General features: G+C 54.8%; 1 protein-coding gene and 1 long non-coding RNA gene across 3 annotated transcripts in view; one reads left to right on the top strand and one right to left on the bottom strand.

The window, feature by feature from the left end:
* Nucleotides 1-17353, top strand: part of SPTBN4 (spectrin beta, non-erythrocytic 4) — a 76257-nt gene that overhangs the window by 57128 nt on the left and 1776 nt on the right. Inside the window, exons 22-36 of one of the 2 annotated variants that reach the window (XM_072777449.1) lie at nucleotides 2026-2250; nucleotides 3240-3329; nucleotides 5656-5934; nucleotides 6026-6156; nucleotides 6972-7176; nucleotides 7593-7973; nucleotides 8792-9036; nucleotides 11420-11558; nucleotides 11653-11737; nucleotides 12129-12325; nucleotides 12872-13503; nucleotides 14500-14569; nucleotides 15118-15410; nucleotides 16546-16719; nucleotides 16866-16908. In XM_072777449.1, coding sequence (XP_072633550.1) covers nucleotides 2026-2250; nucleotides 3240-3329; nucleotides 5656-5934; nucleotides 6026-6156; nucleotides 6972-7176; nucleotides 7593-7973; nucleotides 8792-9036; nucleotides 11420-11558; nucleotides 11653-11737; nucleotides 12129-12325; nucleotides 12872-13503; nucleotides 14500-14569; nucleotides 15118-15410; nucleotides 16546-16719; nucleotides 16866-16908 — 3189 coding nt within the window. Of the gene's footprint in view, nucleotides 1-2025; nucleotides 2251-3239; nucleotides 3330-5655; nucleotides 5935-6025; nucleotides 6157-6971; nucleotides 7177-7592; nucleotides 7974-8791; nucleotides 9037-11419; nucleotides 11559-11652; nucleotides 11738-12128; nucleotides 12326-12871; nucleotides 13504-14499; nucleotides 14570-15117; nucleotides 15411-16390; nucleotides 16720-16865; nucleotides 16909-17353 lie in introns of those variants that run through there. The other variant, XM_072777455.1, reaches the window with a different exon arrangement.
* LOC140605279 (uncharacterized) lies at nucleotides 10179-12323 on the bottom strand. Its single transcript, XR_012007979.1, has 2 exons — nucleotides 11109-12323; nucleotides 10179-10405 (listed from the first exon to the last, which is right to left on the bottom strand). It is a non-coding gene; the product is annotated as an uncharacterized lncRNA (long non-coding RNA).

The raw sequence follows: 17353 nt of genomic DNA, 5'->3' as shown, positions 1-17353 counted from the left end.
CAAAAGCTATATAAAAAAATCCTATGTGACAAGTCTCTCCTTCACCCCAGTCTCATCCCCCCTGATAGGTACCATCTGTGATTAATTTCTTGTTTATCCCCGAGAATTTTTATGAATGGGCAACCCATGACAAATATATTCAAATGTGTGTTCTAAGTTGCTTTTTTCTCTTAACAGCAACTCTTGGTCATTATTCCATACTGATGTGGATTTGTTTAACCGTTTCACTCTTGTTGGGCATCATGTTTGTTTCCAATTTTTTGCCATTATAAACTCTGCAACAGTGTGATCCTTGGACACACATCTCAGCTACAGTGAACATCCTTGGGCAAACATCTTTGTGCACATGTGCCAGTATTTCTTTAGTTGTATTCCTAGAAGTGGAAGTGCAAGCGCTGGGTCAAAGCATATAAATATTTTTGCATTTTGATAGGATCTGCCAAGTTGCCTTCCAAAAAGGCTCCACTAATTTACACCACCACCGGCCGACAGTGGCTGAACATGCCCATCTCCCTGCATCTTTGCCAATAGTAGATATTATCCATCTTTTACATGTCTGCCAATCTGGCGAATAGGAGAGGGTACCTTGTTTTAGTTTGCATTTTCCTGCTGATTAGTGAGACTAGGCATCTCTTCCATGTGCTTATTTTTATTTCTTCTTTTTTTTAAGGTTTTATTTATTCATTTGAGAGAGGTAGAGAAAACACGAGTGGGGAATGGGGGAGAGAGGGAGAAGCAGGTTCCCCACTGAGCAGGGAGCCCCATGCCAGGACCCTGGGATCATGACCTGAGCTGGGCCACCCAGGTGCCCCTGTGTGCTTATTTCTACTTCTCTGTGTTGCCTATTCACTGGGAGTGGTGCCTATTCGAATTGGGGCAGTCTTTTTCTTTGCCAGTGACATTCATTTGTGCATTGAACAAATCGCAACTGAAGACCTGTTACATGCCAGAGACTGTTCTAGGCGCTCAGAAATACAGAAGTCAATTGACATAAACCCTTCCCTCATGAAGCTCCCATTCTAGAAGAAGGAGGCCAATAAAAAAGCCACAAGTAAAGACAGAATTGTCTGATGGTGCTAAGTGGATATGAAGGAAGCAGGATAAAGGGAATTCTTTGTCAAAGAAACTAGTTCCTTGTTCTATTACGTGTTATGTTAAATTTTTTTTTCAGGTTGCCATTTGCCTTCTAACTACATCTAGAAATGTGGGTTGCTGCAAAAGTATTTTATGTGGCCAAATTTATAAATCTTTCCCTTTATGATTTTTTCTTTGCCTTTTTTTTTTCTTGGAAAGATTTTCTCCATCCTAAGATTATAAAAGCATTTGCCCAGGTTTTCTTCTGCGCCTTATGGATTTACTTATTCCATTTAAGTCTTTAATCCATCTGGAATTGTTTTCAGCATAAAGAGCAAGGAAGGGATCCAGCTAAATTGGTTAGCCAGTTGGCCCGTGACCACTCATTGAATAATCCATCCTTTCCTTGGGGATTTGAAATGGCATCTATAAAATGTATGAATTCTCCAGGGTGTTTGGGTCTGCTTTTGCACTTTCTATCTATCCCTATAGCATACCAACCATTTAAATCACTATCACTTTATATTTATGACATTTGGGAAAGTTGGCTCTTTGGACAAATTACCTAACTTCTCTGGGCCTCAGCTTCCACCTCTGTAAAAAGAGGATATCACCAAATTTGAAGGGTGGTCCTGAGAATTAATGAATTAATGGCCTTTACCCCAGGGGGGCAGGTAAGTCTCTTTGAGAAGGTAACGTTTGAGCTGAAATCTAACTGACTTGGAAGAGCATGCCGGGTAGAGGGAATAACAGAGGCAAAGGCCTGGAGGCAAGAACTAGGTTAGTGTGTGGCAGTTATCAAGAGAGGAGCACAGCGCTAACGGCGGGATTGAGCAGGGGCCGAGTGAAATGGGGGCGTCTTGGCGGTCACCCTAAAGGTACTGGAGAGCCACAGCAGCATTGGGAGGGAGGGTGGAGCCCGTTGACTCCGCGCTGCCCCTGTCCCCACAGTCGATGGAGTCGCAGGTGGAGGAGTGGTACCGCGAGGTGGGAGAGTTGCAGGCGCAGACCGCCGCGCTGCCGCTGGAGCCGGCCAGCAAGGAGCTGGTGGGCGAGCGGCAGAACGCGGTGGGCGAGCGCCTGGTGCGCCTGCTCGAGCCGTTGCAGGAGCGCCGCCGCCTGCTGCTCGCCTCTAAGGAGCTGCACCAGGTGGCGCACGACCTCGACGACGAGCTGGTGAGGACCTGCGCGGGGACTGGGGCGGGGCCGCGGGATGGGCTGGGGAGGGATGGTTGCGGGCGGCGGCGGCGGGACCGGACCCCGCAGGGGAGCCCGCGGCCGGCGGGGGCGTGGAGGCCACGAGTGGGGGCGGGGCCGGGGGGCCTTGGCGAGTTCACCGGCGGCGCTGGCTGGGAGACCTCCCACTGACCCGCTGCCGGACTAGTCACCCATTCACGCCTTCACTTCTCCATTCATTCATTCATTCATTCATTCATTCACCTTTCCGCGTTTACTCATTTGCATTCATTCGTTGATTTATTCATGAAGTCATTTAGTTATTCATTGACTCATCTTTTATTCTTTCCTCCACTGATTTATTGCTATTCATTTATTCACTCACCCCTCATTCATTCCTTTTTCTCATTCAGTTCCTGGCTTCCTGACTTGCTCATTCATTCTTCCGCTCATTAATTTGCTCATACACTTGATCATTAGGGGCCCAGCTCTGTACTTGAATGATGCAGGGGTCACAGGGGGGACCCAGCAGACCCCATTTACCCCATAGAGGGCTCAAGAGTCCTAGGGAGAAAACAGACTTATCTCCAGACAATGACAACTCAGGGTGGTTAGGGCTCTTATGAGGGAGTTTAGGAAGCTGTGGGAGCCCAGAGGAGGCAACTGGCCAAGGTCCAAAGTCAGGGAGTGTTTCCTAGAGGAGGGGATGCCTGAGTTGAGACATGAAGGGAGAGTCTCCGTGAGCCAGAGTGGGAAGGGAATTGCAGGATGCAAGACCTGTCTGTGCAAAGGACAGAGGTAAGTGAGCATGAACCTGGCTTGAGTGCAGAGTAAAACAGAGCATGTCGAGAGAGAGGAGGCCAAAGCAGTGACCAGGCTCTTTAATGAGGAAGGGCCTTAGATGCTGTGCAGGTGGCTTACAGTTTAATTGGGATGCAGGGGTCCTTGGGTGTATTCTCCCCTTGACTTTCTCCCTGTATCATCTCCAGGCATGGGTCCAGGAGCGACTGCCATTGGCCATGCAGACGGAGCGAGGCAATGGTTTGCAGGCTGTCCAGCAGTACATCAAAAAGAACCAGGTGAGCAGAGCCAGGGTGAGGGTCTGGGTTAGGATACATTGGGATACAAATGAAAGAAATAGCTCAAAGTGGTTAAAGCCAAAAACAAAGGAGGGGGAGGGGAATCTGTTTGCTCTTGTCATTGAGAAGACTGTGGACAGCAGGTATAGATGCATTCAGGTACTTCCATGATGTCATGAATCTCTCAACTCCCCTGTGTGTGTGTGTGTGTGTGTGTGTGTGTGTGTGTTTCTGTGTTAGCTTTGTTGTCAGGCCAATTATCCTTTCTTGATGGTAAAAGACCTTCAATAGATTCCAGTGTACATCCCATCAGTGGGAGTGAAAAGGATCTCTCAATAATTTCAGCAATAGTCCCAGGGATAACTCTTATTGGCTCAGCTTGAGTCACATGCCCATCTCTGAACTGATCGTGGTGGCCAGGGATTTAGACTGCTGTGTCGGCCCGGTCTGGACTCAGGCCCACTCTTGGAATCTGCAGGTAGAGTCAGTCTAACTTAATTACCTGGGCTGAGATGGAGACACTGAGGGTTCCCCAGAGGAAAGTCAGGGTCCCATGAGTAACAGTAGGAGAATGGCTATTGGACAAGGAGAAATAAAAGCAACAAGAAGAAAGAACCCAAACCACCCACAGGGAGAAAGGATAGAGATGATCAGCGAGAGAGCTCTGACTCCTGCTGGTGTCTACTTCACTCATTGTGGGGGGAGCTTTTGAGCCTCTAAGATCTCTGGATCTCTGTTCATCTCCCTGGGCCTCAGTTCTACATCTAAATAAGTAGAGCATTGGTCTAGAGCAGTGGTTTTCAAATCACTTAGCAGAGGAACTTTTTGGTCAAAGCAACTCATTCACCAAAACCCAGTGTAAGACACATGAGAAATACTACCACTACTAATTACACATTGATTAAAGACTTGCTGTATACTAAGTACAGTCCTAGGGTGTTATACGTGGGTTTAAAAAACAATTTAATCCCCACAACCCTATCAGATAGGTATTCTCATTATTCCCCTTTACCAAAAAACAGGAATTGGGAGAATGGGCCCTGAAAGATGGGGAGGTGGCTTTACAAATTATTCTCAAAAGATTTGTGACCATCCAGCCCCAGCTAGGGTTCTTTAAGAGGCTGGAGGGTTTTGTTTTCGTTTTTCTATTTTGATGAAAACACTCTTGGCTGGTGTTTTTTGTTTGTTTGTTTGTTTTTTGTTTTTTAAGATTTTTTTTTGAGAGCCTGTGCACCTGTGCATGGCGATGGGGGGGGCCAGAGGGAGAGGGAGAAACAGACTCCCTGCTGAGTTGGGAGCCCAAGTAGGAAGGCAGATGCTTAACTGACTGAACCACACAGGAGCCCAAAAAAACACTCTTGGCTGTTGACTGTTTGGGGACAAGAAGAACTGGTCCATCCCTTTTACAGTTGAAGGAAAGAACCAAGTCCACTTCATGCTTAAGGCAGGGGGAGCTCCCCTGTGCATGTGCAGGAGTGCTGGATGCTCCAGGGCCGGCAGAGGAGTAACAGCATCTAGTATTGATTGAGCACCTACTGCGTGCCAGGCACAGTTCTGAGTGCTCCAGGGTACAGCAACCCCCTGAGGTGGACATTAAGCACGCCACCACCAGCCATGGGAAGTTGGCAAGTTCCTTAACCTCTCTGTGCCTCAGTTTCCTAGAGAACTGGAGCTGCACTGAGGACTAGATGAGTGGCGGCATCACGCAAGGCCCCTGCATAGCAAAGTGCCTGGCAGGTGGCAGGAGCTCAGGGTTGCCTATTATCACCTCCGTTTGCAAGTCAAGGAAACTGAGGCACAGGAGAAGCTAAGTAAGGTGTGCGCCAAGTACAGAGCTGATTGAGGGAACCTTCTGGGCTGATAGAAGTGTCCCATATTCTGACCTGGGTATGCGTGTACCCACGTGTAAATACGTGTTGAACTCTACCCAGATTTGCACGCCTCATTGCACGTGAATTACACACCCACTGTCCCCAGCAGCCTGATTCTCAGCCCGATTCGGCCATGAGTGGGTATTTTACACCACCAGGGTCTTGGTTAAGAGCAGTGTCTGGAGCCTGCGTCCTGTGTTCAAATCCTGTTGCCTCCTTACTAGCTGCTTGCTCTCAGGCGATGAACTGCGCCTCTCAGTCCTGTTTTCCCACCTGCAACATGGGGGTTTGAGTGAGCGAGGAACAGTAAACTGCCTGGGGGTGCCTGGCGCAAGGGGGGGCGCTCTGTGGGGGTTTCTGATTCCCTCCGTGCGGCCGTGCCAGTCTCCCGGGGTGCGGGCAGTGCCGGGCCTGGGAAGGCCCCTCTCCACCCACGCCCCCACCTCTGCCCCCAGGGCCTGCGGCGGGAGATCCAGGCGCACGGGCCGCGGCTGGAGGAGGTGCTGGAGCGCGCGGGCGCGCTGGCGTCGCTGCGCAGCCCCGAGGCGGAGGCCGTGCGCCGAGGCCAGGAGCAGCTGCAGGGCGCCTGGTCCGGGCTGCGGGAGGCGGCCGAGCGGCGGCAGCAGGTGCTGGACGCCGCCTTCCAGGTGGAGCAGTACTACTTCGACGTGGCCGAGGTGGAGGCGTGGCTGGGCGAGCAGGAGCTGCTCATGATGAGTGAGGATAAGGGCAAGGTGCGCCCGGGCTGGGGGTGCGGGGGGCCTGGGGGCGCTGGAGCCCGGGGCCGGCCGCTGCAGCCTCATCGCGGGCGCCGTGTGCCCCCAGGACGAACAGAGCACCCTGCAGCTGCTCAAGAAGCACCTGCAGCTGGAGCAGGGCGTGGAGAACTACGAGGAAAGCATCGCGCAGCTGTCGCGCCAGTGCCGGGCGCTGCTGGAGATGGGGCACCCCGACAGGTGGGCGGGGCCCGTTCTTAAGGAATGATTCAGAAGGATCTGAAACTTCGCTCTTGGAAATTGCGATAGGGCTCCACTTGGACTTTAGGGTGGGAGGGGCCGTCACTGAGCTGGAGCCCTCGGATTTCAGCATGTGGCTGGAGCCCCAAGTGGCCGGGCAATGCCCCAGGGATGGTTAAGAGGGTGATCCAGGGGTACTGGGATTTGAGTGTAGGGGTGAGAGGTGATGTCTCAGGCTCAGGAGAGAAGGAAGAGCTCAGGACAAGGAAGGGTCCTCTTCCCACCCAGTGTCTGGGCAGCTTCTGGAAGGACAGAAAAGCTTGGAGTGCCGTGACTGGGGATAGCCCCAGACCTCCTGGGTGGCCAGGCGTGGGGCCTCCCTGAGGCCAGAAGTAGGGGTCACATCTGGGAGGCCTGGGCTAGGGGTGAGACCTGAGAGGGGGCACAGGGCTAGACCTCTGTCCTCCAGAGCTGGAGGTGAGATGGGTTGGCCAGGGATTCAAGTAGGGAGTTAGGAGCCCCACTCAGGTCCCTGGAGAGTTAAGCACTGGGACCACGGAGAGGCTGAGGGAAGTGGGAGCAGTGAGCTTGTGAAGCTTAGGGAAGCAAAGCTTTCACTGAGTGCTAGGATGCAAGTACTGGATTCACTGAATCCAAGCCTTGTGGAAGAGAGGCTCCCCACGAAGGAGTCTGAGTAGATGCTACCCTGGCTGAAGGTTCAGAGGAAACACAGCCTTGCCCTGAGAGAGGATGGCAGGGGGTCACAGCTCTGTCCTGGAAGTCTCCATCCCTGCCCCCTCCCTGTCTTCCATCAGCGAGCAGATCAGCCGTCGGCAATCGCAGGTGGACCGCCTGTACGTGGCCCTCAAGGAGCTGGGTGAGGAGCGCAGGGTGGGCCTGGAGCAGCAGTACTGGCTGTACCAGCTCAGCCGCCAGGTGGACGAGCTCGAGCACTGGATTGCGGAGAAGGAGGTGGTGGCTGGCTCGCCTGAGCTTGGCCAGGACTTTGAGCACGTCACGGTGAGCATCATTAGTAATAACATCAATACCCGTGGCTCCTGTGTATGCTACTAGGGTTCTCTGGTCCTCAATTTCCCCAGCTGTCAGATGAGGATAATAAATAGCCCCCACCTCCTGACTCTTTGTGCGCCCAAAGAATTGCCATAGCGTAAAGCACTTAGGATAATACTCCGCGCACACAGCGCCTAACATAGGAAGTGGTAGTTACTGTCACCTGATTATTTTTCTTGTTGTTGTTACTGTTATTGCTACAGAGAAAGTGCTCCATAAGTGTGAGATACTACTTTTCTTAGCATGACTGTCATCATCATCATCATCGTTACGATTATTACTCTTACCTGCTACAAGATGGTGGGCCGGGGTGGCGGGGCTCGTGTGTGCAGGACCTTTGCTCAAGCCGTGTTCCCCGGGGGCAGGTGTTGCAGGAGAAATTCTCAGAGTTCGCCAATGAGACGGGCACTGCAGGGCGGGAGCGGCTGGCGGCCGTGAACCAGATGGTGGATGAGCTGATTGAGTGCGGCCACACGGCGGCGGCCACCATGGCCGAGTGGAAGGACGGCCTGAACGAGGCCTGGGCCGAGCTGCTGGAGCTTATGGGCACTCGGGCCCAGCTGCTGGCTGCCTCCCGGGAGCTGCATAAGTTCTTCAGCGATGCCCGAGAGCTTCAGGGACAGATCGAGGAGAAGCGGAGGCGACTGCCCCGCCTGACCGCCCCGCCTGAGCCGAGACCCAGCGCCAGCTCCATGCAGCGGACCCTGCGCGCCTTTGAGCATGACCTGCAGCTCCTCGTGTCCCAGGTGGGGTGCCGGCGGCCAAGAGGGGAGGTGGGAGGGTCTGCAGTGTGGCCAAGGGGCGTTGGGCAGCAGGGCAGGCAAAACTCAGGCTATAGAGCAGGCGGAGATTTGACAGTGGAACAGGTGAAAACAGACCAGAGAACAGAGAGAAGGGAGATGAGGGGGGCAGGTAAAAACCCACTGACTGCATGGTGCCTGGAAGTCAGACGGTGCCTGAGAACGCTGGTAGAGTGTGTCTAAAAGAGATGAGACGAGGTTTCCAGTGGAGACTGGGCAGGGGGTCTCCTAGAGGCTGTGAAGGGAATCTTACCCAAATCCAGATGGAGAGCCTAAGAGAAATTTCAGAGGGTTCTGAGAAATCTGGCTGCGGGGCAGATGGAAATTAGATAGCAGGTCTCTGATGGAAATCGTATGATTTTCCTGAAAAGACATTCGATGGGGGTGGATTTCATGGACATGGCAACAGAGCTAACAGAAATCAGGCTGTGGAGCTCACAGGAATTGGGAGGCAGATCTGAGAAATCAGATGGAAACAAAGCTGTGGGCCTAATAGAGCTCGCATGGCCAACTGGAGAAATTGGGCTACCAGTCCAGTGGAAGGTAGAAACTGAACAGTCATCGTCATATGAACCATAGAGATGACTGTTAGAAGTCAGGCAGAAAGTGGGCATGTCAACCAGAAATCAGGTGGCGGGTAAGAGGGAGACCCCGCTGTGGGGTTGCAAGGGTGCAGGGTCCTGGCACCCAGCCAGCACGTGGGGGCAGGAGGGCAGGGCTGGGACCTCATGGAGGGCCGGTGCTGGAGCTAGCATGCCCCTCAGGTACGGCAGCTACAGGAAGGGGCGGCCCAGCTGCGGACGGTGTACGCGGGTGAGCACGCAGAGGCCATCGCCAGCCGGGAGCAGGAAGTACTACAGGGCTGGAAAGAGCTGCTGGCCGCCTGTGAGGACGCCCGCCTGCACGTCAGCTCCACGGCCGACGCCCTGCGATTCCACAGCCAGGCCCGGGACCTGCTCTCCTGGATGGATGGCATCGCCAGCCAGATTGGGGCCGCTGACAAGCCCAGGTGCCCCTCATCCCACCTCGGGCTTCCTACCTGCTTCTGGGCGCCCACCCCCAACCCATCAGAGTCCCCTTCCCATAGGAAATCACAACAGCCAACACCTGGGTGGCAGGCACTGTACTAAAACCTTCATGTGTATTATGACCCCTTGTCAGGCCTGGCCTTGGCGACTCAGAGCACAGGGCATCCTCCTGCCTTTGGGCCTTCCCAGTTGTGGGAGGGTCACAGCATGGGATAGGCCACAGCCGGGATAGGGACAGCGATGTGTGGCACTGTATTAGCGGCTCAACCCAGAGGGTAGCGGGCACTGATTTATTGCTGATGTGAGGGTCCAGCCGAAGCCTATGTCTTGGTGATTGGGACCCACGGTCTTTCCATCTCTCAGCCCTGGGAGTTACATTCAGCTGCAGAGGAGGAAAAAATCACATGGGAACTTTCAGGGACTAAACCTCCGCCCAGTAGTCCCAACCTGTCTGCCAACGAGGCTGGGAGACAGTCCAATGGTGTGTCCGGAAGACAGGGATTTCGAGTGTGGTGGACACACAGCATTATTTCTACGACTGTGAGGCCTTGCCTATGTTCATTTGCCCAGCAAATATTTATCAACTGCTTACCAGGCGCTGGATGGTGAGCAAGGGCAAGCTGCTGCCCTGATGCAGCTTACATTCTGAGGGTGGAGACAGGCAACACATAAATTGAAAAGCATCTACTATTATTTCAGATAGCAGTAAGTGCTCTGAAGACAAATAGAGTAAGGGAAGGGGGTGAGGGGTTGGCTGGCAAGGCCTCTCCGAGGATGGGATGTTTGTGTGAAGACCTAGGTGAAGTGATGGTGAGGTGGGTAAAGACTGCGGGGCAGGGTTTTCCAGGTGGAGGGATCAACAAGTGCAAAGACCCCGCGGTAGGTTGTGGTTATGTGTGTCAGAGGCAGAGGTAGACAATCATTATGTCTGGATGGAGTGAGTGATGTGGGTGAGAGGCGGAAGATCACCCCAGATGTTGCGGGAAAGAGTATGGAGGGCAAGGTAGAAACAGGTGGACCAGCCAGGAGGCTGCTGCTATAATGCAGATGAGAGGTGGGGGTGGCTTGGTCCAGTGTGGAGGTTGTACAGATGGGGAGAAGTGATTCGTTTTAGGAGTTAACATCTTTTTATTATGAAAAAATTCAGATATACACAGAGGTAGCAATACCAGTATAGGGACCCCACATGTGGAGGGTGGACACCCATCAACATTTGGCCCATCCTGTTTCATCTGTACACTTCCCCACCTCTCGCTGAGTTCTCTTAAAACCCAGTCTCAGGCTTCACTCATTTCACAGGGTATGTTTTAAAATTATAAATGTCCAGTGTAACTGCATTAGCTTCAGGGGCTGAGAGAAAAAAAAAAAAAAAGAGGAGTTATGGATGAATGATGGGTGAATTTACTGAGGTGGAGAACTTCAGGGGAGGCACTTCTGGGAGATAGAGAATCAGAGATCATTCTAGATACACTAAGTCTTAGGTAGGCATCATTATAATGTGGGAGCTTCAAAAATAAGTTTGGACCAAAAAAAAAGAAAGAAAGAAAAGTTTGGACATATTAAGTCTTATAAAGCTATACTTGCTGACTGTTGGGACCTTCAGAAATTTGGGATTTGTTTCAGACCTATGATAGCTGAGAACAGTCCAATGGTTATATAATGCAAGCTATGAATGTGAGCCACATATAGAATTTAAGATCTTCTTGTAATCACATCAAAAAAATACAAAGAAGCAAGTGAAAATTAATCTTAGTAATTCATTCTATGTAACCCCATAGACCCCAAATATGATCACTTTAACAAGAATTATTGAGGGGGGCCGGGCTGGCTCAGTCAGGAGAACATGTGACTCTTGATCATGAGCTCAAGCCCCACACTGGGGATAGAGTTTACTTTAAAAAGAATTAAAAATATTATTAAAAAATAAATAAAAGTACTGAGATATTTTACATTCCTCAAAATATGGTGTGTACTTTACACTTCAACACATCTCAGTTCAGACTGGCTGCATTTCTAGGGCTCCATGGCCTACCCATGTTTAGTGGCTACCTACCGTTTGGATAGCACAGACTTAGAATGTTCAGATCGCTGACTAGTGGAGCCTTCAGAAGCATAGCTGGAAAAAATCAGGAAGAAAATGGACCTTGAAATCTGAGGTTAGAATCATCAAAGTGTGATATTCTAACCCCTTGGAAAAAGTTGGAATCACTGAGTGAAGAGCCTTGGCCTCTCAGAACCTGGTCTGAGAAGGTGGGTGCCCCAACATGCTCAGCGATTTAGGCTCCTCAGGAGTCGTATCTGTCATGGGGGCTGGGGGAGGCTACCTGAGACTCAGATTCCTGCCCCCTGCCCCGAACACTGTAGGGACGTGTCATCAGTGGAGGTGCTCATGAACTACCACCAGGGCCTGAAGACTGAGCTGGAGGCACGGGGGCCAGAGCTGACAGCCTGCCAGGAGCTGGGGCGCTCTCTGCTGCTCAACAAGAGTGCCATGGCTGATGAGGTGGGAAGGGGTGCAGGGGCTCCCCCTCCGCCATCCAGGCCCATTGTGGTGGGAGTCATCCTTGACGCCTTTCCTACCCATCTGCCACTCCCAGATCCAGGCACAACTGGACAAGCTGGGAACCAGGAAGGAAGAGGTGTCAGACAAGTGGGACCGCCATTGGGAATGGCTGCAGCAGAGTGAGTGGGGGCCCAGACACATGGGGCTCAAGGGCACAGGGACCTGCTCCGGCACATTTGGAAAGGGCCAGAGGAAAAAAAAAAAAAAAAGGAAAGGGCCAGAGGGTGACACAGCAGGTTTTGGACACCACTCATGGGTGCCCAGCAACATGAAGGCCTGGGAGGGTGGACAAGAGGACTGCCTTGCCATTGAACCCCTGCTGCCAGTCACCTAGAGGAGAAGCTGGTGCCCTCAGAGAGGCCCCCAAGCCCTCTCATTCTTGCAGAGCCCAGAGTGGTCAGGGCTGGGATACAGGAAGCCAGAGGGTGTGGAGGGTCAGAGAAAACAGCCCGTGCCCGTGAAGGCCCCACAGGCGCCCCCATCCCTCTGACCCCCAATGTCTCCCCTCAGTGCTGGAAGTGCACCAATTTGCCCAGGAGGCGGTGGTGGCCGACGCCTGGCTGACAGCCCAAGAGCCGCTCCTGCAGAGCCGGGAGCTGGGCAGCAGCGTGGATGAGGTGGAGCAGCTTATCCGGCGACACGAGGCCTTCCGCAAAGCGGCCGCAGCCTGGGAAGAAAGGTTCAGCTCCCTGCGGCGCCTGACCACGGTCAGCACCCCACACCCTGCCCGGGCCACCCCCCCACCCCCACCAGCCATCCCTCTATGTGAGACAGACACAGATCCTGATGGGACTCCCAATCCAGTGGGGGACGAGGGAACAGAGCCTGTCACCTGACAGTGACAGCCCAGGGCTGGGATGGGGGGGAAACACAAGGGGCTGTGGGAGCCCAGAAGCACTTGTCCTGGCTTAGGGGGTTCGGAGCCCATCTGAGACTTGAAGAATGAGAGACCATTGTGTTAAGGTCCTGGGTTGGGAGGACATTCCGGAAGGAGGCTACAGGGGTCAGAAAGGCAGCTAGAGAAAGTGATGATTTAGCCCAGTCTTAACACTAAATGTTTGCCAAGGAAAATAGGAATTAAGTTCCCGGCAGGGAAAAGCATGGGCCCAGGCCTGCACAAACTTGCTTTTTCAATAATAGAAACTGCTAAACTGCGTGGGGAGGCGTGGGGAGGCCGACAACCCAGAGGCGGGGTTCAGACTACCCCCAGCCCCCCAGGCCCCCCTACCTGACCCTGGCCCCTCCCTTCCCAGATAGAGAAACTCAAGGCGGAACAGAGCAAGCAGCCCCCCACCCCCCTGCTGGGGCGCAAGTTCTTTGGAGACCCCACGGAACTGGCGGCCAAGGCAGCGCCCCTCCTGCGGCCAGGGGGGTACGACAGGGGCTTGGAGCCCCTGGCTCGCCGGGCCTCGGACACACTGTCGGCGGAGGTGCGGACCCGGGTGGGGTACGTGCGCCAGGAGCTCAAGCCCGAGCGCCTCCAGCCGCGCATCGACCGGCTGCCGGAGATCCCGGGGAGGGTGGAGCCCCCGGCCCCGCCGGCCGCACCGGAGAATGTGGTGGAGACCCCCGGGGCCCTCGCCGCGGTGGCGGCGGTGGCGGAGCAGGTGCGGCCGCGGCCGGAGCGCCAGGAATCAGCTGATCGCGCGGAGGAGCTGCCCAGGAGGCGGCGGCCAGAGCGGCAGGAGTCCGCCGATCAATCCGAGGAGGCTGCGCGGAGGCGACGGCCCGAGCGGCAGGAGTCGGCCGAGCACGAGACAGCGCATAGCCTCACCCTGGGCCGCTACGAGCAGATGGAGCGGCGGCGCGAGCGGCGTGAGCGGCGGTTGGAGAGACAGGAGTCCAGCGAGCAGGAGATGCCCACCCGAGGAGAGCTGGCCAAGGGGTGAGGCCCCAGTGTGCCCGGGGAGTGAGGGAAAGCGGGCTCGAAGAGCTCCTGGAGCCACACAGGCCCAGTGGGGGAGGGCTTCCGGGGCTCAGGACTGCTTAAGATACTGTCCTGGCACCCGTTTTGTGGAGGGGTAAGCTGAGGCTGAAAGAGGTTAGGAGGGATGCCCATTGTCCCACAGCTAGGTGGCCTGGGTGGGGATTTTGTGCCTTTGCACCTTAGTTTCTCTGTTGGGTTAGTGGTAGAACCATAATCTCCCTAATAGGACATAAGACCCTTTATCACAGTTTCAGCCTGATAAATGGGGGGTGGGGGGTTACCATCATCTCCTTTTTGTGGATAGGGCCCCTGTGGCTCAGAGAGGGCAAGTCACTCAGTTTGGATCAAGTAGGCCTGGAACCCAGGCCTTTCAGACCCCTGTGTGAGCCAGAGTGTGAGGAGCAGATAGATCCAATCGGCGGCATCTCCAGAAAGAGGCCTTTGGCCAAATACATTTTGGAGACAATGACTTCTTCGTTTTAATTTTATATATCACGAACAGTTGCCGAGTCCCCAATCAGCGTGTGGTTTGTGCTGGGGAGAGCAGTGACCAAACCAGCCTCAGCCCTGCTTTCATGGAGATGGCAGTCTGGTGGGGGAAACAGACTTGTCACCGGATAGTGATGACCCAGAATGATCAGGGCAGGGATGGGGCAAGTCCAGGGGTCTTGGGAACTCAGGGGATGAGTAGAAAAAAGGCAACACAATGTTCAAAGGCTTAAAGGCACCAGTTTGCATTTTCCTCTGGTTAAAACTCAAAGAGGAGGCTCTGTCCTCCGTTCAACAGACATGTCCCAAGTACCCGTGGTGTATAAGGCAAGCATCTGAGAAAGGCAGAGTGGACAGGGGCCTGGCACCTCAGGCTAAGAGGTGGAGGCTCCTCCAGCCAACCAGGCTGGTCCCTGGGAGAGGGCATCCCAGTTCCATTGGGTCTTTCCGCCTCCCTCCTCCCAGGAAGGCCACCCTGGCTGACATTGTGGAGCAGCTGCAGGAGAAAGAAGCAGGCCCAGGGCTCCCTGTTGGGGTAAGTTGAGCCTTAGGACCGGTTGGCGGTATGGGGGGAACCCCCTCCTCGGAGCAAGAATCAGGACCCAGAAACACCAATGCCTAGCCCTCCTTCCCCCGGATCTGAACCCTGCAGTTTCTCAGGGGATGATAGAGAGGGCCCCCAGGTGCCTCCCACAGTCTGAAAATTTCTCCTTTAGAAAGATGAGGCCGCCAGCCTAAGGAGACTCCTACCCCCCTCTACACACACTTCCCACATCTGTCGTGGGGTCTCAGATATCCTCACAGACAGCCGCGCGCACACACCCTGCCTGCACCCCCACCTCCATAGGGCTAGGGCTTTCCTCCCCAAGATCGAGAGCGATTCCAAACCCAGGAGTCCTGACAGTCTCACTCCCAACACCGATGGGGCCCCTAAGAGTTAAGCCTCCAGCCCTGAGGTCTTCCTTCCGGTCCTCGCCTCCAAGACAGATGGGACCCCCCCACCCCCGACCCGTGAGTCCCCCAGACAGAGGGCCCCAACACCCCCCCATGGACAGCACCCCTCTTCCCCCTCCCTTCACACAGCCGTCGCTGCCTCAGCCTCGCGAGCTTCCCCCAGGCCGCCTGCCCAACGGGCTTGAGCCGCCCGAGCGGACACCTCGGCCGGACCGGCCGCGGGCGCGGGACCGGCCCAAGCCGCGCCGGCGGCCGCGGCCCAGAGAGGGTGGTGAGGGCGGGGGAAGCCGGCGCTCGCGCTCCGCCCCGGCCCAGGGCGGCTCCGCCCCCGCGCCTCCGCCACCGCCCACTCACACAGTGCAGCACGAGGGCTTCCTGCTGCGCAAGCGCGAGCTCGACGCTAACCGCAAGTCGTCCAACCGGTGAGCGCGTGGGCGGGGCTTTGGAAGGCGGGTCCCAAGCTCAGTGTCCAATGAGTGAATAGACGGGGCTGAGGAGGGGGGTGGTACTAACCGTCCGGGAATCCGGAGGGTGGCGGGAGTAGGCGGGGCCTGGAGAGGGGCGGGGCTTAATGTCAAGAACTCAAACCTACTAACGGGACGTGAACTTAGCGTGTCGGATGGGCGAGGGGGTGGGGCCTAGGTGGGAGCCGGAATCGAAGAAAGTATTCCCGGCGCAGATAAGCTGAGATCCAAGCTCATAGTGATCAATTCAAGAGTCAAGTAGCGCTAATAGCAAGTTGGACTTGGGGTCCGGCCTACAGGGTTCCAATGGCTTGTGAGGTGGAGCCTGGAGAGGTCATCCAGCCAGGGAATGGGGTGGGTCCACCCTCGAAGTTGCGCATCGTGGCTGGGGTGGGCGGAGAGGTCTGAAAAAGGGGCGGAGACACTGCTCTGAGGTCTGAGGTGGGGGGCACATCTAGGGGTCCAGATAGTGATGTGCTTACTCTTGGTAGTCCAACCCTTAATTGTCCAGTTGGACGGTAGAATCTAGGGAGAGGTGGAGTCAAAAAGGGAAGCGCTGGCCAACCAACAGAGTGAGGCAGAACAGGTTGAGATTATGCCCTGAGGCAGTCTTTCTTCCTTGTGGTGAGGCCAAGGTGCTAATAAAGGGGCGCCTTTGGTGTATTTTACTCTTGAGGGACTTCCTCCTCCGTTGAGGCTTTGGCCAAATGGGGAGATAGGAATTCCACATTCCAGACAGTGGACCAGTCCATATATTCTTTCAGGGGATTCCATGGTGGGTGGAGGAGTGCCAGGGAACATGCCCGAGCAAAGGCTTATGGAGAAGACAGCTTAAGTCTTGCCTTCAGGAAATTCAGCGTGGGAGGGGATGTGGCAGGGTAACCCCAGCAGGGGCCAGCATCAGGCTTGGAACTGAGAGTCTTAGATTCTCCCCTCAGCCTAGAAACAGCCATAAGGAAGAGGACCCCGGACATAGGACCCAAGCAGAGCAAAGGCCCAGAGGAAGGAAGGGGCAGGCATTTTCAGGGTATTCATGAAGAGTTCCCAGGCAGAGTGCTGTAACTCTGCCTTGAGCCCCGTGTCGTCGCCCCAGGTCGTGGGTGAGCCTGTACTGCGTGCTCAGCAAGGGGGAGCTGGGCTTCTACAAGGACGCCAAGGGCCCGGCGTCTGGGGGCACACACGGCGGGGAGCCACTGCTCAGCCTGCACAAGGCCACCAGCGAGGTGGCTAGTGACTACAAGAAAAAGAAGCACGTCTTCAAGCTCCAGTGAGCCCCCAAATGGGCAAGAGGGAGGGATCCAAGGCCCACCTTCCCCCTCCCAGCAATACCCTGCTTCCCCCAGAGGAGAGTTGGTGGATGGGTGGGCCGGGCCCCTGCCCCAGATTCCCCAAGTCCTGTCTCCCCTTCTACAGGACCCAGGATGGCAGCGAGTTTTTGCTCCAGGCTAAAGATGAGGTGAGATCTGGTCCTTTCTCTCCCCCATCTAGACCTCAAGAACTACCTTGGCTTGCTGGTTCCTGGCCCAGAGCAATGGAGCTGTGAGCCAGAAACACAAGCCAGAGTCACCAGGCTGTGATGGGAAAGCCCACTAGCAGTGAGAGCCTAGAGGAAACCCCTAACCTATGGTGGGGGGGGGGGGGAGGCAGGGATCAGGAGGGCTGCCTGGAGGCTCCAGGACAAAGTCCAGCTTCCTTGCCTTGGCCACAGAGATGACACAGGAAAGATAAGAGGTGGAAGTTAGTTAAAAAGGAATGATTCAGGCAGAGAGAACTGCCAAGTGCAGAGAACCAGAGGTGCAGAAATGCAGAGCATTGACTGTGCTGGTGGAGGGTTCAAGGAGAGAAGATCCCAGAAAGGTTTCCAGGGGCTAGATCTCACAGAGCATTGTGGGCCATTTGGA

This window comes from Canis lupus, chromosome 1 (genome assembly GCF_048164855.1).
Source record: "Canis lupus baileyi chromosome 1, mCanLup2.hap1, whole genome shotgun sequence".
Classification (NCBI taxonomy): Eukaryota; Metazoa; Chordata; class Mammalia; order Carnivora; family Canidae; genus Canis; species Canis lupus.
This window is presented reverse-complemented; position numbering and strand designations above follow the sequence as displayed.